Source organism: Marmota flaviventris, chromosome 2 (genome assembly GCF_047511675.1).
Source record: "Marmota flaviventris isolate mMarFla1 chromosome 2, mMarFla1.hap1, whole genome shotgun sequence".
Lineage (NCBI taxonomy): Eukaryota > Metazoa > Chordata > Mammalia > Rodentia > Sciuridae > Marmota > Marmota flaviventris.
This window is the reverse complement of record NC_092499.1, coordinates 102933934-102957578: the sequence shown is the minus strand read 5'-3', so window position 1 is coordinate 102957578 and position 23645 is coordinate 102933934. Positions and strand designations below refer to the sequence as shown.

The window sequence follows — 23645 nt, the reverse complement described above, 5'->3', positions numbered from 1 at the left end:
TAAATACTTATAATATACACAATATATAACAGGTAATGTTATAATTAATGTGACTATTTTATTTATAAAGTATAAACTTCTTTTATTTCTTGAGTGTATTATTTTCTCAAAATTTATCTCAAATTTTCATTTCAATTTTCTCTTTAGTATTTCCTTATATGAATCCTAATTAGAAGTAGAGCACCATTGAAGTTTGTTGGCATCATGAAATCATGTTTAAGGAAAAGCAATTTGGAAATATCCTTTGGAATAATTAGAGTAGGGAAAGCCCTAGGTTCACAGAAGGAAACTAAGATACTTTAAAACAATGTAAACCTGAAACACTGAGAATCAGGACTCAGAATATAGCAATGGAGGAAAACAGATTTCGGAAACCAAGTGTCGGATATGGAGGTTGGAGGAGAAGCAAAAAATAAAGAGAATACAGGTTGAACTCGGAAAATAAGAATAGTATCTAGAATAGAAAAGAGAGGAGAAACAGTCATTTTATTTTGAAATACAAGGAATTTGTTATTGGACATGGTGAATTTCAGTAGAAAACAGGAAATGTAAAGTTTAAATTGGACTGCTAATAGAAATATAAAAATAGGACTGGGGTTGTGGCTCAGTGGTAGAGTGCTCGCTTTGCACGCATGAGGCTCTGGGTTCAATCCTCAGCACCACATAAAAAAATAAAGATATTGTGTCCATCTACAACTAAAAAAAAATTAAAAAAATAAATATAAAAATAAACTATGTAGTGAAAAGGGACTGAAAGGATCGAGGGTTCTCACTGTCCAGGTAATAGCAAAATCTGAGATTAATTAGCTCTCCAAATAAGAGAGAGAGAGCAGGAAGAGACTGCCCCAAACTGAAAATTAGTTAATATGGGTGGAAAAGAAGAGAGAGAGAAGACAGACAAGAGGAAAATGCAAAAGAACCAAATGAAATGATCTATGAGAACTTAAAAGGAGTTTTGAGATGGGGCGGGGGGGCGGTGGAGGGGGTAGTTAATGATGCAAAACACAGAGTAGGCAAGGGTAATGAAAACAAAGGGCTGTAGAACTTTGAAATAGAAAAAAGAAATTCTTTACTCTGTCAATTATTTGAGATAGATATTGGCTATGACCTTTAGAGATCATATCTTTCAATAGTGTATTTAATCCAGTCTGACTTTCCAGGCTGTTTATTCTTTAGTTCTGGAATTGTCTCTGTGATCTAGCCAAGTCAACCTGCCGACATGGTACCCATTCCCTATTCCTACTGGGTGCCTGCCTTCCAACCACTCTGTCATGCTGCCCCACTGCTCCTCTTCTGCTCTGCTTTGGGCTCCGTAGCCCACCTGCCCAGCCAATGTTAGGCTGAGTTGTGATGCTGGCTGTAATTCCCATCATGCAGGAAGGTGAAAACACTGTCAAATTACAATTGTAACCATTTAATAAACAAAAACTACTTTTTCTCTCTCTTAACTATGCCTGAGGTCACACTTCATGAATTTTCTTGAAAAGTACATAGTATTTTTGTGTTATAGATATATGTTGAAAACTAACTGTTTTATTCTAGACAGAAAATCCAAGAATGGAGAGACCATATACGTTTAAGGACTTTGTTCTTCACCCAAGAAGGTCAGTAAATATAAATTTATAGCATACATTGTTTTTTTTTTTAATCTCTGTTAAACCTTATAGTGGACTTTTTGAAAATTTAGGATTTAAACCCTTGTAATTTTATATTAATAGTATTGAAAGCATTATTATCATTTCTGATTTAAAACTATTATATGCACATTACAAAATTTTTGAAGATATAGAAAAGTAACCACATCCCTTTGGGAAATATTTGTTCTCCTAATATTTTTCTGACCTAGAAGGCTGAAATTTGGCATTTTATTATATTTTATATCTTACAGCACATGTAATTTTTGTCATACTATGTTATAAAAGCATGCACAAAACCAGTTTCAGGAAAAAAACTATGTTTTGCTTAGGTTAATTTTTTTAAAGTATTTTAGAAGACTCAAGTATTTAGGGAAAAATAGCATGAATGGACACAAATTTAAAATAGCATATTCTTAATTCAATTTTCTAAGCTGAATTGCTTGATTTTTGTCAAAATTTTAAATTTTACATTGTAAATAAACCCCCTTTTGATCTTCTGTACCACATACTCAAGCAAAACCCAGTTAAAACATATGTGTGGATTTACTGTCAAAAAGGTCAAAGTACACCAGATAAAGGACATCTGTGAAAACAACAGTATTTAGCTTGTTTTTTAAACTAGAAAATGCATTTGAAAAAATGCTTTATTGAAACATAGTAAAAGTTTGCATTTTAAATGGTTAAATTACTTTTCATAATATAAATATTAAAATAAGAGAGAGTGATCTAATGTTGCTGATTTTTACTCTTTAAGTCACATATTTAATTTCTGTAGAAGTATAGAATATAAATCTCTTCCTCTAATTTTGGGACCAGTTGTAACTTATTTGAAAGTTCTTCTTGTTTGATTGCCCTAGTTGCCTACTTTTCAATGTGTCAGATGTTTTTTAGTATTTTTTTCTTTAAACAAAATGATATCTTCTGTATATATTTGATATGATTGCAAGCCCAGAAGAAATTTATTCAAATAGAAAATGTCCTACATTTGTTTGAATCCTTATCATTTGTTTGGTAAGTCAAATCCATGGTTTGGTTTTATTTTTTGGTTGGAAACAAATGAAGTACAATAGAAGTTTTTCAACAAAACATTATCTAAGTACATTTTCTGTATCCATCATTTGTAACAGCAAGTCAGAGTGTCCACACCCCCCTTAACTGTAAATGCACAAGCCATGTTGGTGGCCTTGGGAAGAAGAGTAAGAAATTTTACTGATCACTTCAGAGAAGAACACTTAATTTATCAAATCCATGAGAAGTGTTCAGAGAACAACTAAAAAGATTAGGAGAGACACAGGACTGGAGGGAGAGGGTATATAATCTCTCAAAGATGGAATAAAGAATTTGGACTCTTATCTAGAAAACCAGGATAATTTGTTACATAACTGATACCTGTGAAAATCACCAAATATATATATGTGTGTGTGTATGTATGTATGTGTGTGTGTGTGTGTGTGTGTGTGTGTGTGTGTATATATATATATATATATATATATATATATATATATAACTGTATAGAAAGCAAGGATTGACAAGGGTTTCTTAAGTAAATCTTAGCATACTAGAATTGTGAGACTAGATTAGTGTTAAGTCTTACGTTCAAAACTTCCCAATATGTGCAAAATAAAGCCTAAAGTTCTCTTATATTGCATGACCTTATCATCTGGACCATTCCTGCCTCCCACACTCTCCTTTTGTATCCTGTAATCCAGCCAACTTCAGTTACTGCCTTTTCCTGAATTTTACCCCAGGTTTCCCATCTATTTCCTGGTTCTTGATCCTTCTCTCCATTCCAGAGGCCATTGCCTCTACTGCCCCAAATCAAAATCCTTCACACTCAGCAACTTAGCAAGGCCCCAAGCAACTCAGCAAGACCCTGTCTCTAATAAAATATTTTTTTTAATTCCTGGGGATGTGGCCTGGTGGTTAAGCATCCCTGAGTTTAATCCCTGATATATATATATATATAAATTCTTCCCAATCTTTCAGCCTCAACTGAAATGCCAATTTCACCAATTTCACTCTGAACTTCTCTCTACTCCTCCACTTAAACCTCCTTAGCATCTTTTATAACATAAGTTATTCGTTTGTGTGTTTCCTTTTTTCCACGATCTCTTCCTTTCCTAGATATTTCCTGCATTAGAACTTGCCTTTGAATATCCTCTGGTAAATCCCCTAATAGCCAATAGGTATTCAATAGATTCATTAAATGAATGCTTTTTTCCTTAGTGTTGAAGTTTTGTGAATACTTCTTTTCTTTTCTACAGTCACAAGTCAAGAGTTAAAGGTTATCTGAGATTAAAAATGACTTATCTACCTAAAACCAGTGGCTCAGAAGAAGATAATGCAGAACAGGCTGAGGAATTAGAGGTGAGATTTTATAAATATTTGGTTAAACTAAATATATAAATATATCTGATTTCTTATTTTAATATACCCTAAAGAAAAATAATTTATTCAATGAAATTAATGTGTGCAATTACCATTATTTACCTGTATTATTTATTTCACCTAAGCATTCATTAACAATTTCTTTCTTCTAAGGATACTTCAGTAGAATGAATGGCTATTATCAATAGTCTTCTTAAAGGTTAGGAGTAGAGAATACAATGTTTATAAATGAAAAACATTTACTGTAACTGTCACGAACTTTCTAGTTTTTCAGTTTTCTAAAACCATGACATATTCTCCTTTAAGAACATAATTTAGTATTTGTAAGTTAAACATATGCACATTTTGGAAAGACTCTTAGCTAATAAGGAACTCTTTTATGAAAGACATGTAATTCCTGTTACTTTTCGTATTATGGTGGGGGACATCATGAGGGAAGTAGAGTCAGGGGAGAAATCAGTGAGATAATAAAAAGGTATGTTTATTTGAGACAAGCGGAATTTAACTGTTTTCATGGATGAAAGGAAAGTCCAAGTCAAGAATGTGGATAGAGCTACATGCCTCTGGGGCTAATGAAGAGATGCAGAATATGTATTTGGAATAGAAGGGGATTTGGAGACTGGAACCCCAGTGGCAAGCTCTGCCACTAACCAGCCTCATGATCCTATGAGGAGCTGACCTTCTCTGACTCTTGGGTTCCTCATTCACAGAGTTATACCAGATAACCCCTAGAGTTTCTTTCAGTAGAAAAATTCATGATTTGAAAAGAGGACCAAAAAACACCTGCTCCTTGAGGTCCATTTGAAAGGCACAATCCATCAAAAGGTGACATCATTCATTCAACATATACAGAAAACACATGGTAAATTGCTTCAGAAGTTTCTTTTTCCTTCCTCAGTCGTCACCTCTTTGTATGAGGTTCTGCTTTGGTCTCTGTAAGAACTGTGAAGCAGAGGGGCCTCCCCAAGGGCTGGGCTCTACCTCATGTGCTCTTGAGTAGGCAGTGAATTTGCAACAACATTTTCTGGGAATATTTTGAATGCAGTCATGAGATTTGCTTTTCAGGGGGAATGTATAATTATAGAAGGAGAGAAATTTTTTTCTTTACATCATAAATCAAATCCCTAGTTTGGTGATCAAAAAATTTGTTATTTTCTCAAGTCTATATTCATTTATTTGATTATCTTTTTTCTCATTTTTCTCTGATTTTTTTCATACAACAATTATTTTTAAAGTTTTCAAGGTATTTGTTGGGTAGACATTTGTCTACCTGCCGTTTGGGTACCCAGGGCATCTTGCATGATGGAATTCTGTTTGAAATGGAGGATGTCTGCTGTAAAGAAAGAAAATTATTTAGTAACTTAAAAAGATTAATAACATTTCATTATTTAGTAACCTACTCCAAGTTTTGCCCACACACACATATCATATAGGTACCCTGTTCACAGTTCTATTCTGTTTCATCTTGTGGTCTCATGTCTCAGTGTTTGAATTCCCTCAGAAGGCACCTTGTAATTCAGGAGGTGTGAGCATGTAGTTTATTTATGAAAACCCCTAGGAATTCAAACACATGAACCTGTGCTTATTTATCTTCTGTGTAGCTAGTGTCCAGAGAAGCTTGCCTAGTTCTTTGAAATCTAGTTTGTGACTGGATATATGAAATTCTACTATTTGAAGACAACAATTGAAATTTTGAAAAGTGGCTCTCTCTTAAGGCAGTTTGTAATCCTTAGTAAAGCATGAGTGTAACAGGTAATTAACATTTGATTTGTACTCTTTGTGCAATTTAAGAGTTAGTTATATTTTAAGAAGATTGACATAGAACTTTTGTCTGTCTCTGAATGCTTTCTTTTTGACCCGCTTTGTCTTTGCTAAATTTTAGGCAACTGCATATAGCCTTGAGGCTACTAATTAAGTAAGGTTCATTGATTCCTAGAAAATTAGTTTATGGAGAATAGATGATAATACATGTTTAATAGAGACATTCTATCTAGAAAATAAAATCTCAGTCATTGTAAATGGTATTTGAATGTACAACTGTACTTCCTCAAACTTGAAATAGATTTTTTAAAGGCCCTACTCAATTTTTTTTCATTTTCTTCTTGAATTTACTATAATATAAAGTAGATCTGAGAAATCTTAGCTGTGTACGTGCATGCACGTGTGTGTGTGTTGAAACAAAGAAATCACAGCTTTTAAAGAAATATTCTTTTGGTATTGTTTTCCTAATTTTGAATGTTTTTATAATTATTTTCAGCAGTAGTAAGATCCCTTTTATTAATAAATGTAATCTTAAAGGAAAGTTAATAATTGACTACATTCAACAAAAAAATCTTGATAACCTTTCTTTCAGAAGAATGAAATATAATACAACTCACATGATTTTTTATTTTGTTTTGTTTAAACTGGGTATTGAATCCTGGGATGCTCTGCCACTGGGCCACATCCCTACACTTTTTGGGGGGAGGGCGGATGGTACCAGGAATGTGGCTCAGTGGTTGAGAGCCCCTGAGTTCCCCAGCCCTATTTTGTATTTTGTTTAGAGATGGGGTCTCACTGAGTTGCTTACCACCTCACTTTTGCTAAGGCTGGCTTTGAACTTGCAATCCTCTTACCGCAAGTCTCCCAAGTTGCTGGGATTACAGGCATGCACCACCCAGTGTAGACCATTTGTTGTTGTTGTTGTTTGTTTGTTTGCTTTTGAGACAGGGTCTCATTAAGTTTCTTAGGATCTTGCTAAGTTTCTGAGGCTGTCCTCCAACTTGTGACCCTCTGCCTCAACCTTCCTAATTGTTGGGATTATAGTCATGCACCACTGTGCCTAACAGCTCACATATCTTTGAAATGAAGACCAGAGTATTAAAATTGAATTCTGTATTCACAAGACTAATATATCCTATATCCTCATCATGTAAGGGAAAGGAGAGTGAAAAGGAAGATAAATACAGATGAAATGATAAAGTAAGAGTTTGGAGGGGAGAAAGAAAATGGAATTTGGGCAACAAAAAGAAAAAAAACTAAAGACTTATCAGTTCCCAGAGAAGAAATAAAATAAAAAATTAAATAGAAAAGAGAAAGAAATGGAGTAAATTTTGTTTTCCAACCAGATTCCTTTTCCCAAAATTATTCTTTCTGTCTTCTCTCCTTACCCCTCAGTCCATAATCCTCCCACCCAGTAGACAGAATAGATCAACAATCCTGCAGAAACCCCTTTTTCTCCCTGCTGCCAAAAATTATTCCTTTCCTTCCCAGCTCTTCTCCTTGACCTCATTTTCAGGTTCAGTCTTCCAAGGTAGAAAAATTCTCTCCCTGCTTCTAAGCCCTCATCTGCCTAGCACACAACAATTTTTCACCACTGTGAAAAACTGGATCTCCAGTGCCTACAACATAAACTGTGCATATGTTAAAGAACTTATTCTTTGACTATTATCTTAGTACTAAAATGTTTTCTGATTTGTATTTATTTTTGCCTTGATTTGGTAGTTTTTTTTGCCATGTACATCTTTAGGGGTTTTATAGCCAAATTTATGGATAACCTCTTTTTATTGCTTCTTGGTTTGATGTCATGTCTAACATGTTACTCCATCTGAGCTGGGCTGGTGCACACCTGTAGTCACAACTGCTCAGGAGGCCCAGGCAGGAGGATCACTTAAGGAGTTCAAGGCCAGCCTGGGCAACATAGCAAGACTCAAGAAATTTCATTTCATTTCATTCACCTTGCTGTGTTGCCCAAGAAAACTCCTGGACTCAAGCAGTCCTACTACCCAGCCTCCTGAGTGCTTGGGGCTTCAGGTGCACACCATCATGCCCAGCTACTCTGTAACTTAACCTCATTAAGGTGTGAGGTATGGATCCAAATTAGGTTTTTTATTCAAATAAGTACCCATTTTCAAAGCAGCCTGCCTATTTTCTCACAGATTTGTAATGTCTTTGTCATATGCTAAGTTCTTATAGTTTGGGTTTCTTTCCAGGCTTTCTAATCCATTCTCTTGAGCCATCTGCACACACCACCAGTACCACACAGCCATTATAGGGCATAACATTTTCCCTAGCAGGGCTCATCTCCACTCACTGCTCTTCTTTTTCAGAATGATGCTGGTTATTCTTCCTTGTTCATGTTTCTATTTGAATTTGTGAATTGGTTGTCTTGTTATTTTTTTTTTAATATGTAATGTAGTTTTACCAGAATTTTGGCAAACTTACAGATTAACTGTGTCTTTTCATTCATTTAGGTCTTTTGTGTCCTTTTAGGAGCATTTTAAAGTTTCTTTACTTGTTTTCTTTTTTCAATCTTAAATGCTTTCCTAACCACATTAGTGTTTAATAAACCTTTATATGCTGTCTTTTCTGTTATGAGGTTTTTCATATGAAAACTTGTCATTAGCTCTTATAACTCTTTTTAATGAACCCCTTACTTTTATACCCTAGTTAAAGCTTTCTTTGTATTTTGTCTCTTGCAAGTCTCAGAGTGAACATATTTCCAAGGTATTTTTTTTTTTAACTTTCTTTAACTGCTTTATGACCTGACCAAAACCCTTTTCCTGGTCCAAAAGAAAAACAGAAAAATCAGACGAGAATCAGAATGACTTTTCAATCCATACACAGTTCACTGTAGCAGTTATTTCTCAAGCATTCACCCTTCTCTATCATGTCTGTATATATTTGACCTTTATCTAATGATTTTTTCATGTCTTGGATATTGATTTCTATTGTAAGCAAGGTGCTTTCCCTGTAGGAGAGACCATGACCAGCACCACACTTCCTGACCTTCATTTAGTTGCTTATGATTTAGAGAGTAGCCTAAGATTGCACTAGTTTAAACTATGCTTCTCAGTGCTTTCCAATGTTACATCAATGTTTATTTATTTAAAAGGGTGTGTTTTTGTCCTTTTATTCTATTAGATATGTTTTTAAACTTTTTTGAAAATTTTTTAAACATTTTCAAACAATTGAAGTGGTTATTTTGCAGAGAAAGTCTTTATTATTATTATAAAATATTCATATTATGGTCTTAAAAGTTAAGGATGTGCTAATTCCATTTATGTATAATTTCTGAAATTGAATACACTAACTCTCTGAAAATTTCCTCTGGCATATAATTGATAAAGTTAGAAAAATGGAGCAGACACACCTAATTGTTTCCACTCTGTTTTTCAGCCTGGCTGGGTTGTTTTGGACCAACCAGATGCTGCTTGCCATTTGCAGCAGCAACAAGAACCTTCTCCTCTACCTCCAGGATGGGAAGAGAGGCAGGATGTCCTTGGAAGGACCTACTATGTAAACCATGAATCTAGAAGAACACAGTGGAAAAGACCAACCCCTCAGTATGTGCAGAGGCTTTCACATGTGTAATCTGGATACATTTTAACCACTTTCATTTTGAAGTTATGTCTTGAATGGATTCATGGTGGTTTAGGGATCCATAAACTGGAAGAAGACTAGGATTTTTATGGCCCAGGGGTTTAAAAAAATGCTTTCTCAGCTATTTAAAAAAAAAGAAAAAGATTTGAGGGCTAGAGTAGTGGCTCCATGGTAGAGTGCTTGCCTGGCATGAATGAGGCCCAGAGTTTGATCCACAACACCATGTATAAATAAAATAAAAGATCCATTGATAACTAAAATATATATATGTATATGTATATATATATATGTATATGTATATATGTATGTATATACATATATATATGATTTGATAATATTTAGAATTATTTAAACATAAATACTGCCATTTCAGTAGCTTTAATTATAATAAATTATTATTATATAGCAACAAAGGATCTTTTGAAATTGATTTAAAATATTTTGGAAACATTTTGTGGTTTGTTATTAAAATATAATAAAATGTTATTTTCTGTAGTCCCTTTTTTTTTTAAGAATGTTTATTTATTTATTTTTAGTTGTAGTTGGACACAATACCCCTATTTCGTTTATTTGTATGTGATGCTGAGGATTGAACCCAGTGCCTCACACATGCAAGGCAGGTGCTCTACCACTGAGCTCCAGCTCCAGCCCATGTAGTACCCTTTTTTTAAAAAAATAAGTGATTTCTACAATATAAAGGACTCAATAATTAAAGTCTTATTATTAACCTTATCTTCCAGTCTGATCAATGTATACACGTCTTCCACTGAACACAGACCAAGGACAGAATGACCTTTGACATATCCTAATGCATGTCTCCAAAGTGACATTGTTGTTTATCATCACACTGTGTATACATTTCCAAATCTTCTCAACCTTAATATTTATTACCAAATCCCCTTCTACTTCTCTTTGCATACCACCTTATTATGACTTTCATCAGTCTTTTACTATTTGACACATACTTAGAATTTTTTATTTGTCCATTAATCTCCTAAATTTTGATCCTCATATTTTGTATCTGATATATCCCAAGCACTATCATAGATATTTCCTGTTCTCAAATCCTTCCAAAGTAAATCAGAAATCCAAGTTATTCATTGCACAGAGGTGTCAATATATCTGAAATGACATACATATTGCAAAACCAAAGATACTATAAAATTCCGCAAAATTGCCTTATTCCATGCCTCAGTATTATGGCAAGCCCAACTTGAGCAAAAACACATTTCTTTCTCTATGACTGATGTCATTTCAGCTAGAAAAAAATCTAACATGGGAAAGAAATCTGAAACATTCTCTTAGAGCCATCTGTCAGACTTATGTTTTTTATCAGCTACAGTACAGTAAGAACTGATCTTCTAGAGGTTGGGAGGGTTAGGGAAAGAATGGTTAACAGGTACAAAGTACCATTAACATAGAAAGAATGAGTTTGAATGTTCTGTTGCACATAGGATGATTGGGACGAACAGTATTGTATAGAATATTTCAAATAATGTAGAAGAGGAGATTTTGAATGTTCTCACTACAAAGAATGATAAATGTATGAGGTGATGAATATGCTGAATTCTATGCTTTGATTATACCCAATGTATGTATTTATCAAAACACTACATGTCACCACCAAAATATAGTGTGTACAATTATTATATATGTAAATTTTTTAATTAATATATTTTTTTAAATAACATGTCTTCTTGAAGGAAATGGAAAGAATACAAATAGGAAAAGAAGAGGTCAAATTATCTCTGTTTGCTGATACATGATCCTGTATTTAGAGGATCCAAAAAACCTCACCAGAAGACTTCTAGGGGTGATAAACAATTTAGTAAAGAACAGGATACAATATTGACATACATAAATCAATTGTGTTCCTATACTCCAATAATGAATCTGCTGAAAAAGAAATAAGGAAAACTATCTCATTTATCATAACCTCAAAACAATGGTAATTAATCTTGTTAGGATTGAAGAACCTGTACAATGAAAACTATACAATACTAAAGAAATTGAAGAAGACCTAAGAAGATGGAAATACCCTGATGTTCTTGGATAAGAAGAATTACATTGTTCAAATGGCCATACTACCAAAAGCAATATACAGATTCAATGCAATCCCCATAAGAATACCAATGACAGAACTATAAAAAGCAGTACTGAAATTCATTTGGAAAAATAAGAGACCTAGAATAGCCAAAGTAATCCCAAGCAAAAAGAGCAATGCTGGGACTGGGGTTGTAGCTAAGTGGCATGTGTGGGGCACTGGATTCAATCCTTAGCACCACATAAAAATAAATAAAATAAAGGCATTATGTCCATTTACAATTAAAAATTAAAAAAAAAAAAAAAAGCAATGCTGGAGGCATCACAATACCAGACCTGAAATTATAATACAGATCTATAGTAACCAAAACATCAAGGTACTGGCACCAAAATGTGCACAAAGACCTATGGAATAGAAGACACAGAGACAAACCCACATAAATACAGTAATCTGATACTAGAAAAAGGTGGCAAAAACATACATTGGAGAAAAGATAGTCTTTTTAACAAATGGTGCTGGGAAAACTGAATATTCTTATGTAGAAGAATGAAGCTGTACCCTATATCTCATCCTGCACAAAAGTGGGTTAAAGATCTAGGAATTAGACTAGAAATTCTGCAACTGCCTTCCAGAGTGGTTGCAGTAATTTGCAGTCCCACCAACAATGTATAAGTGTACCTTTTTTTCCCATCTCCTCACCCAACACTTATTATTTATTTGTATTATTGGTAATTGCCATTCTGACTGGAGTGAGATGAAATCTCAATGTGATTTTGATTTGCATTTCCCTAATTGCTAGAGATGTTGGACATTTTTAAATATATTTACTGGCCATTTGTGTTTGTACTCATGAGAAGTGACTGTTAGTTCTTTTGCCCATTTATTAATTGGATTATTTGTTTTGAGGGTATTAAATTTTTTTAGTTCTTTATATAGTCTAGATATGAATTCCCTGAGAAGCAGGTGGCAAAGACTTTATCCCATTATATAGACTGTTTCTTCATGCACTTGTTTCCTTTGCCATGCAGAAGCTTTATAATTTGTTGCCATCCCACCTTATTGATTTTTTAAGGCAATATGGAGATTCTTCAGAAAACTAGGAATGAAACCACCATATACCCAGTTCTCCCACTCCTTGGTGTATATCCAAAAGATCTAAAATCAGCCTACTACCGTGATGCAGCTACATCAATATTTATAGTAACACAATTCACAATAGCCAGACTGTGGAACCAACCTTCAATGGATGAATGGATAAAGAAAACGTGGCATATATACACAATGGAATATAAATCCATAAAGAATAATGAAATTATGTCATTTGCTAGTAAATGGACAGTACTGGAGACTCTGATGCTAAGTGAAATAAGCCAGACCCCAAAAGTCAAAGGTCAAATGTTTTCTCTTATATGCAGAAACTAGTCTAAAATGGGGGTAGGGGCTACAGGGATTAGAGGGGAGCTGGAATTCCATCAAAAAAAGAAAGATCAAGGGAATAGAGGAAGGGGATTTGGGAGGAGGGAGGAAGGATGACAGGATAAGAGAAAAACAGTGGACTGAACCTGAACTAACTTTCCAATATACATATATGAATATACCACAGTGAAACTCACCATTATGTATATCTCACCATTATGTACATGATTTTTTTAAATATAAATAAATAAGTCAATAGAGTAGGGGAAAGGGAACAGGGAGAGGGAGAAGGGGGAGGGTCAGGATAAGTACTGGGGACTAAATTGGAGCAAATTATATTCCGTGCTTATATAATTATATCAAAATGAATCCTAACATTATGTATATTAGGAACCAATAAAAAATAACTTGTCTTCTTACTGTCCTGGGCTTATAAGACATTAAATAAATTTATAATAATTTTGTTATTAAATATTTGAACAATTTTTTTCTTTTTTTGGTACTGGGGATCTAAATCAGGGGTACTCTACCGCTGAGCTACACCCCTAGCCCTTTTTATTTATTTCTTTTTGGGGGTATCAGGGATTGAATTCAAGGGCACTTGGCCACTGAGCCACATCCCCAGCCTTATTTTGTATTTTATTTAGAAACAGGATCTCACTGAATTGCTTAGCACCTCGCCCTTGCTGAGGCTAGCTTTGAACTCATGATCCTCCTGCATTAGCCTCCTAAGCCCTCAGGGTTACAGGCATGCGCCACTACACCTGGCTTTTTTTTTTTTTTTTTTAACATTTTTTAAAATATTTTTTTTAGTTGTCAATGAACCTTTATTTAATTTATTTATATATGGTGCTGAGAATTGAACCCAGTGCCTCACACATGCCAGGCAAGAGCTCTACAGCTGAGCTACAACCACAGCCCCTCTAGTCCTTTTTACTTTTTATTTTGAGACAAGGTCTCACCATATTTCACAAGCCAGACGCAAACTTGTGATCCTCCTGCTTCCCGAGTAGCTGGGGTTAATGAATATATACAACTGCACATGGCACAAAATTCTTGACCTGATAGTCTGGTTATATTACATGCAAATAACTGGACTAATATAAATGACTAAGATGATACCTTTACTAAACTCAGATAAGCCTTTACTATTGTCCTTTTTCAGACCAGGCCTATGTCTATGTATGATAAAAAATAGATACTATTTAATCCCTAATTTATTAAGCATTGAATTATAAAGTCCTTTCATTGTCTTTCATTCTGCCGTCTACATTTGTGCATGGGGAAGTCTGTTCTAAGACCAGTTTTATCAAATGAAGTGTTTGTTTCATGAAGATGTATATGTAACTGTAGAGTTATTTTAGATATACTTGTGTAATAACATGGGAAAATAATATTATGAAATTATAAAATTCTCTGATATGCATTCTACAAATTTTTTTGAGTGCCTGAATGTCAGACATTCTCCTAGGTCTAAACTAAAATATCAGTATTACACGTTTTCACAAGTTTTTTTTTTTTTTCCTAGTTGTTGGTGGACCTTTATTTCATTTATTTATTTGTATGTGGTGCTGAGAATCGAACCCAGTGCCTCATGCATGCTAGGCAAGTGCTCTACCACTGAGCCCCAACCCCATCCCCACAAAAACTTTTAACTCTATAAGGTACTCTGAAGGTGTGAGTGTGCCCACAATTTGTACATGTTGAAATAGCCTTTGGCTAAAACCAGTAAATTCTGATCTACTGTAAGTGTTTAAATGATCATAGGTTCTTAATTATCTTAAGACACAAGTGATGGCTTTTTCCACTTCCAATACAGGGATGACCTCACAGATGCTGAGAATGGTAACATTCAACTGCAAGCACAGCGTGCCTTTACCACCAGGAGGCAGATCTCCGAGGAAACAGAGAGTGTTGACAACCGGGATTCTTCCGAGGTATAGTTCTCTTGTTCTCACTGACCAGCACATGTCATAGCAGTAGATTAAAGTATGTATGGCTCAAGGGCTGGGGATGTGGCTCAAGCGGTAGCGCTCGCCTGGCATGCGTGCAGCCTGGGTTCGATCCTCAGCACCACATACAAACAAAGATGTTGTGTCCACCGAAAACTAAAAATAAATAAATAAATAAATATTTTTTAAAAAAATAAAAATGAAGTATGTATGGCTCAAGCTGATTCTGTTCATTTTAGAACTGGGAAATTATAAGAGAAGACGAAGCTGCCACAAACAGCAGTCAGGCCTTCCCAGCACCTCCACTAGCAAGCAACTTGGATGTTCAGACTCACCTTGCAGAAGGATTGAACGCCAGACTCACTATTTGTGCAAATTCAGCCACCAGCCCGACAGCGTCCTGCTCAGTAAGATGCTCTTCGATTCTGTTATGGCCTCAGGATTTTATTTTATAAATATTCTTCCATTCAACAACTTTTATATAAAATTTTGTCTGAAGTGGCATGGAATAATGTTTTAGGGGAGTTGGGACTTTACCACATGGTTGTTTTTCAAATATCTCCACTAATAGTATAGAGCAAAGTCATGGGCAGTCCACATGGTCACTGAATCTTAATGTCCATTAAATAAGTGCCCTCCAGAAACCACCTGGAGCACATTTTATTCGAACAAGTTAGGTTTATTATTTATCTCAACAAGAAAGAACACACTCCATTGGTGTCTTGGTAAGAGGACGTTTGAAAGAGTTAAAGGATTCAGGCTCATGTTAGGTGATTTTGAGGAGGGTTTTGCTCTCCTTTGGATGTGGTCAGGGAGCAGGGGGAAGTCTTTGTGTATCCCAAATCTTATCTGTAGTGAGGCTAAAGTAGTGATTGGCAAAGAAGAGCTGTCACTCATTTTAGCAGCAATGGGGAGATCTTTAGTGTTTTGTGGCTTGGACAATATGTACATTTTGTCTGCATTCAGACATAATTAAAGAGTTGCCTGAACACTCTCAGGATCCTGCCTGTGAGTGCCAGGCCAGGCCCTGGATGTCAGGGGCCACTTTTCTCTTTCTCAATTATAACAAGGAGAAAGTGTTTGAGAACTAATGAGAAAAAAACTGGATAGGATCTAGGGACTGCAACTGAAATGAGGAATATGAGAGAAGGAACAGGTTGGAGTGGGCACAGAGGGGAAAAATCTAAGTCCAGTTGTGGACATGCTGAAGGGGTCAGACATTCAAGAGCAGGTACCAAGGAGGGTATCCAGCCCTGGGGGAGAAGAGGGAGATGGGAATAGGAGACATAGACCTTCACCCTCATCTCAACAGCCACATTGTTACCAGAGTTCTTTTCTCTGCCTGGTCCTGCTCACCCTCCCTATTTTATCTGCCATTAAAGACAAATCTAAAGGTATTATTATTCTCTTTGTTTGTTTGTTTTAACAAGAATCATTCCAGCAGAAGAGGCAGCTTACAAGCCTATACTTTTGAGGAACAGCCTACACTTCCTGTGGTGAGTTTTATCTGCTTTCCTCAATCATCAATAAAAATATAAAACTCAGCACCTTTTTTTTATTGGAACACTGAGCCTGAATGTTTGATTCTGTAGCAGGGAACCCGTACAGCATGGGCTCTAGGGAATGAGGTTTGGGAGAGGGGATACAAGGTAGGACCTTTAAAGACAACCCAAGAACTGTCTCTCCCATATTTACATAGCAGAGTCCCCATGCTGGTGACTGCTGTTGGGAGATGGCTTGTCAGTTGAAGTCCTGTGCTGGTGATAGGAGGTCTGCTGCATGTACACACGATTCGGGATTCTGGTGTCCAGTTACCTCTGCTCTGCACATGGCACACGACATCCAGCTTTGTAGACTCACGACATCTAGCAACTATTTCTGCCCAGTGCACATGAAGCATCAAGTCAGCAATCCACTGGTGTCATTAGGCTCAGTGGTCAGATTGGAGTTTGACAGTCCTTGGTCCCTCTCTTCCCTGAAGCCTCAGTCCAGCATTCTGTGGAGGCCTTCTGCCTCCTCAGAGGTACTCCCAGCCCTGCCTCTACTGTAATTTGGACCTTAAGAACTTCATGCCTGAACTATGAATTCCCTTTTGGTCTCCCTGTCGCCATACTCTTCCTGACCCAAGTCTCATACTGAGTTTCTCTCCCTTGTATACCCCCTCGACTTGGTTTTTGTTTGTTTGTTGTTGTTGTTGATGATGGACCTTTATTTTATTCATTTATATGTGGAGCTGAAAATCAAACCCAGTGCCTCACATATGCTAGGCAAGTACTCTCCCACTGAGCCACAACTCCAGCCCCTACCCTCCCCTGCCACTTGTTTTTTATTTTTTATTTTTTTTTAATATTTATTTTTTAGTTTTCGGTGGACACAACATCTTTATTTTATTTTTATGTGGTGCTGAGGATCAAATCCAGCGTCCTGCGCATGCCAGGCAAGCACTCTACCACTTGAGCCACATCCCCAGCCTGCCATTTGTTTTTTAAACATGGGGGCTCCCAGCCTCTTCAGCCTCCCCAGCCTCCCTTCTCCTTGTCTACCTACAAACACTCCTTCAGCCTTCACTGCTGTCTGTGCTTTCTTTCCAAACAGGTTATCTCCAAGTCCTGGTTCTCCCCCTCTCCTAACTGTGCTCATTTCATTTCTCCCCTTGGAATGGCCTTCTCACTTTTTCCCACCAACCATTTGTAATTTTAGGTGGCAACCAATATATTAATTTTGAAAAGTGGGCTTTTTTTGTTAGAGGGGTACCAGGGATTGAATGCAAGGGCATTCAACCACTAAGCCACATCCCCAGCCCTGTTTTGTATTTTATTTAGAGTCAGGGCCTTGCTGAATTGTTTAGTGCCTCACCATTGCTGACGCTGGCTTTGAACTCTCGATCCTCCAATATCAGCCTGCTGAGCTGCTGGGATTACAGGTGTGCACCACTACGCCCAGCTGAAAAGTAGGGTTTTTGCTCTTGTGCAGAGGCCCCCAAATTCTCAACCACTCAAGAGTGGTTCATCTAAAAGATGATCCTGCATGAGGAGAGGGCCACAGATCCTGGGCTGAGGAAGGGTGGACACTAACATGCTCAACATTGACCATAAAAGGGGTGGATGCCCCCAAGAGATTCCCCTCACCAGCTTCACTCTCTGTGGTCACCTGTCTGCCTTCTCCACTAGACCAGAGCCTGCTCTTCCATGGTATTTATCCCATGCACCTTGTCCTCCATACAGTAAAAATATTGAATTTCTCATTGACAGGTATTCATCCAAAAAATAAGTACATCAGATGAGCAAGGGAATCTTGAAGTGATTTATGTATCAAAAGACCTATTACAACTTGTTTTGGTTTTTTTTGTTTTTTTGGTGGGGGGAAACGGTGCTGGGCATCAAACTCAGGGCCAAATGCTCTACCAACTGAGTTATATCTCCAGCCCTTCTTAAGGTATAATTTACATGCCATCAAATCCACCCACTTCTAAGTAATTAAATGAGGTCTTATAAATTCATACCATCATGCAAACTTTACCATGCTCAAGTTTAGAAACCCTTCCCTCACTCCATGAAGTTGCCTCCATTCTTGGGCCTACTCCCAGCCCTGAACCACCACTCTTCATCTCTCTGTTGCTACAATTTTGCCTTTTCTAGAAATTTCATATAAAGGGAATCATACAATATGTAGTTTTATTATGTAGTCTTGGGTGTTTGACATCTTTCACTTGACATGATATTTTTCAAATCTGATTGCATGTCACAATAGTTCATTGTTACTTCATTGTGTAGATAGACCTACTTCATTTATCTTCTCACCAGTTGTTGTAGTCTAACAGTTCCTTATTACTGTCAGAGACTACTTAGAGCTCCTGTGTGTCTTTAACTGCGTTATCTAGTGAAGACTGGTGGGGATGACATGTACATTCTAAGGTGCTTTCAGGAGCCAACCCAGGCCTCAAAGAGTCAACCTGGTTTCAAAATGACAAAGGGAAGGCCAGACCTAGGACTATTTAAAGTAAACCTAGAAATAACCTGACTCCTCTTTATTCATTTGTAACAAACTATAATAAATAGCCTCTCCCAGCCTTTGGAGAAACAAGAAGGATAACTTTTCACTCAGCACCAAAGTGTGATTTCTGTAGTTGAAATACCTGGGTTCAAATCCCAGCTCCATTTCTTATAAGCAATGTGTCTTAGCAAATTACTTCAGGTTACTCATCAGCAAAATGGGCCAATATTAACCATTATCTCATTAAGACTTGTTTCTCAGGGTTGGGTGTGGCTCAGTGATAGAGCATTTGCCTATTAGTGCAAGGCCTTGAGTTAGATCCCCAGCACCCGTGAGAGGGGTTTGTATGTGGGCTAAATGTCATGGTCTACATTAAAGCACTTAGTATGTGGTTTTTAGTGTTGATAAGTTTTATTAGAGTTTTCCCACTCTCATCATTATTGTCTATTTGGGAGTTCCCCCCAATGAAATTCTGTATACTTTATTTTGTATACTTTATTTATTTTTTTTAAAGAGAGAGAGAGAATTTTTAATATTTATTTTTTAGTTTTCGGCAGACACAATATCTTTGTTTGTATGTGGTGCTGAGGATCGAACCTGGGCCGCACGCTTGCCAGGCGAGCACGCTACCACTTGAGCCACATCCCCAGCCCCTATTTTGTATGCTTTAAAATATGATTTAAAATAGGTTTATCTTAAACAAGAAATCACATAACCAGGGGACTTACCATGCAGCCTACAGCATATATCTCACCAAAAGGTGAAAGGTGAAGAAAGGAGCCAATATGGCAGCCATTGGTTACATGAGGCTACTGAGTATTTGAAATGTTTCTAGTCTAAATTGAGTTGTGCTGTGTGTTACATAGACATTAGATTCCAAAGAATTACTAGGACAAAGAAAATGAACATGAACTATCTTACTAACAATTATTTTCTTTGCAAATTATGTTGGTAATCCATTGGGTTAAATGAAAACATATTAAAATTAATTTCTCTATTTTAAAAAAAAAGAAAGAAGTAAAGCAGATCAAGGTAACACATTCTGTATCTTCACTGTAGTATTATATATCCATATTTATATTTTGTCATTTTTTATATTTGTGTTATCAAAATTCATATAACTATAAAACTTAAATAGGGCAAGTTGTACCATATATAAGTTATATCACAACAAACATGCTTTAAAAAGAAATCTAGTTCATAAAGTGTTTTAACAGTATTTGGCACATACTAACCACCTGATAAGTGATGGCTATTATCATGATTTATTAAAGCAACCAGCATCAAGCTGTTTCATAGTGGGGTAGGGAGAGGGAGCATGGGAGGAATAGATGAACTCTAGATAGGGCAAAAAGATGGGAGGGGAAGGGAGGGGACATGGGGTTAGAAATGATGGTGGAATGTGATGGACGTCATTATTCAAAGTGCATGTATGAAGACACAAATTGGTGTCAACATACTTTATATACAACCAGAGATATGAAAAATTGTGCTGTATATATACATGTAATAAGAATTGTAATGCATTCCACTGTCATATATAAGAAATCAGAATAACAAAATAAATAAAATGATGTTTATCTTACTAAATTAAGAATGTATTATTTGCCCATTTTCTATTGGAACAAATGGTTTAGTTTAGCATAGTTCATTTTAGAGAGCTAGCAGAGAGGAGAGATGTAGCCTATTTAAAGGGGTCTTTCTTCAAAATCATAGAATTTACAGGGAAATGGATGGCATTAGAGCAGATTATGCTAAGTGAAGCTAGCCAATCCCTAAAAAACAAATGCCAAATGTCTTCTTTGATATAAGGAGAGTAACTAAGAACAGAGTAGGGTCGAAGAGCATGAGAAGAAGATTAACATTAAACAGGGATGAGAGGTGGGAGGGAAAGGGAGAGAGAAGGGAAAATGCATGGAAACGGAAGGAGACCCTCAGAGTTATACAAAAGTACATACAAGAGGAAGTGAGGGGAAGGGGAAAAATAATACAAGGGGGACAAACGAATGTCAGTAGAGGGGGCAGAGAGAGAAGAGGGGAGGGGAGGGGAGGGGAGGGGTGATAGTAGAGGATAGGAAAGGCAGCAGAATACAACAGACACTAGTATGGCAATATGTAAATCAATGGATGTGTAACTGATGTGATTCTGCAATCTGTATATGGGGTAAAAATGGGAGCTCATAACCCACTTGAATCAAATTGTGAAATATGATATATCAAGAACTATGTAATGTTTTGAACAGCCAACAATAAAAAATTAAAAAAAAATAAATAAAAAATAAAAAAAATAAAGGGGTCTTTCTTGTTAGCATTTATCCTCCCATTTGTTGTTCTGCACTTCAGCTCTTGCCTACTTCATCTGGATTACCACCAGGTTGGGAGGAAAAGCAGGATGAAAGAGGAAGATCGTATTATGTGGATCATAATTCCAGAACCACCACCTGGACGAAGCCCTCGGCACAGGTACTCTGCAGCCCATCTGTTCACTTTATTTTCTTACAAGACTTGAACCATCACATTTTATGTAAGTGATTACGTCATTCTGTAGTGCATACTGAGCACTTCTAGCATCTTGTTTATTTTCTGACACTGATGCTAAGTATCTACCATTTCCTGTGGTTCTCTAATATTCATGAATTACCACTTGTTATTATGCAAAGCAAGTCCAAATGGGACTAAGAGGACAAAATAAATGATCTGGTCCGTTGGATGGTTTTGTAACTTGAATGGTTAAGATTATTACTTTGCTGGAAGATAATCTTGGTGATTGGAATCTGTTAAAGAAATGTTTTATGGTGAAAATTCATCATTGGCAAGAGGCGATTCTTTTTGTAATACTTACTTATAAGTGTTTAGTAAAATACTTTATCTTAACACTCTTATTGAGAAATTTCTTAAAATGCAGATAATGATATAATGTATACTTTATTCTTAACACACAGAATTTACCACCATTAATTAACAAGTTTCCACATTCATCAGGTTTTGTTTTTAAACATACAGGCTGCTAGCTGTGGATTATGTCCGTAATCCCAGCATCTCAGGAGGCTGAGACAGGAAGACCATGAATTCAAAGGCAGCCTCAGCAACTTAGTGAGGCCTTAAGCAACTCAGCAAGACCCTGTCTCTAAGTAAAATATAAAAAAGGGCTAGGAATGTGGCTCAGTGGTTAAGTGCCCCTGGGTTCAATCCTTGGTACAAAAAGACAATATATATATATATTTATTTATTTTTTATTTATATTTATATTTATATTTACAGATAAAGCTAAGCTTCTTTTAGCCAAACTGTTGATCCCATTCTCCAGAGGGAATTACCATGCTTAGTTGGTTGTATATTCTTCTATCCTATTTTATGTATACATAAAGAGCTAAACAATGTAAAATATTGTTTATGTTAATGTATTTCAAATTTTGAATGCATGCTATGCTGTGTAAGTCTAAATCTTTTGCCCAACATTATTTTAAAGCTCTACCACATTATTATAAATAGATCTGGTATATTTCTTTTAACTATTGACTATCGTGTGAATCTATTGCATTTCAATTGTTATTTCTATAGTGCATATTTGTCTTTTTTTTTTTTTTTTTTTTTGTCTGTCCAACATTTGAACCCATTTCTATGTACAGAGTCCTCCCCACTCTGAGTGTTGGGGGATCAAAGCAGCAGGCTGTGTAGCTTCCTGCAGAGCTAAGCGCCATGCCCAGGCCTGTGGATGTAGATTTTCTCAGTCACATGCACCCAAAAACAGACTGACTGTTAACTACCATCTTACCACTTGAGAATTAACTGAAAAAATTATAAATCATCTAAAAATAAAGTTTGACAAAACACTTTATTTGAAAAATTGGGGAAAATATTATTAAAATGTTGGGCTTAAATTAATAAAGTGCCATAACTACATTTGAAAATGAGTCTCAGAGGTTTGGAGCCTATTTACAAGTGTGGGTATTTGCAGGTAAGCTGCCTTCTCAACCATTCTATCTGCAGGTAAGCTATTTGTGGTTTCTTGATGAAAGTTTACAGTATGCCTTCATTTATGTGCTAGGCCACAATGGAGACCAGTCAGCTGCCATCAAGCCAGAGTCCTTCTGCAGGCCCTCAAGCACAGCTCTCCTTGAGTGATTCAGCACAACAAACGACTCAGCCATCTGAAATTGAGCAGGGTTTCCTCCCTAAAGGCTGGGAAGTCCGGCATGCACCAAATGGGAGGCCTTTCTTTATTGACCACAACACCAAAACCACCACTTGGGTAATTTTAATACTCTTAAGTTTAAATTTACAACAATACAAATCTCTTCTTTCTAATCTTTAAATGTGTATTAGTTAACCTGCCTTTCCTAGTATTCATTGAAAAATATATTGAATTCTTTTTTTTTTTTTTTTTTTTGGTACTGGGGATTAAACTCAGGAGTGCTCTACTACTTAGCTCCATTCTAAGCCTTTTTTATTTTTTATTTTGAGACTGGGTCTGGCCTTGAACTTGTAATCCTCCTGCCTCAGCGTCCCAAATCGATGGGATTACAGAGGTGTGCCACAGCACCTGGCTATGTTGAATTCTTAATAATATTATTTCTATTCAACATGTTCTATACCTCTTTTTAATATTGTCTTAGATTTTCATAGAGATACTCACACTTATTTCCTGTTTCCTTTTCAGCTCACTAACCATAAATGCTTAGGAAGTTATTTAATAATAAACTTTTGATTTTATATGGTACATTATAGTTCCAAAGCACTTTTGAATCCATATCTCATTTAATACCAAAAAAGACCTTCATGAGCTATGTAGAACAAATATTTTTAATTTTAAGATAAATTACAAAGTTGTTTGGTGATTAGTTTACCACCAAT

The 23645-nt window shown here is 36.1% G+C and overlaps 1 protein-coding gene across 4 annotated transcripts in view; it reads left to right on the top strand.

The window, feature by feature from the left end:
- Window positions 1–23645, top strand: part of Nedd4 (NEDD4 E3 ubiquitin protein ligase) — a 127031-nt gene that overhangs the window by 83180 nt on the left and 20206 nt on the right. For all 4 annotated transcript variants that reach the window (XM_027926139.2, XM_071608290.1, XM_027926133.2 and 1 more), the window contains 8 exons: window positions 1543–1604; window positions 3902–4004; window positions 9183–9349; window positions 14666–14783; window positions 15038–15205; window positions 16229–16294; window positions 21135–21254; window positions 22840–23043. In XM_027926139.2, coding sequence (XP_027781940.2) covers window positions 1543–1604; window positions 3902–4004; window positions 9183–9349; window positions 14666–14783; window positions 15038–15205; window positions 16229–16294; window positions 21135–21254; window positions 22840–23043 — 1008 coding nt within the window. The remainder of the gene's footprint in view (window positions 1–1542; window positions 1605–3901; window positions 4005–9182; window positions 9350–14665; window positions 14784–15037; window positions 15206–16228; window positions 16295–21134; window positions 21255–22839; window positions 23044–23645) is intronic.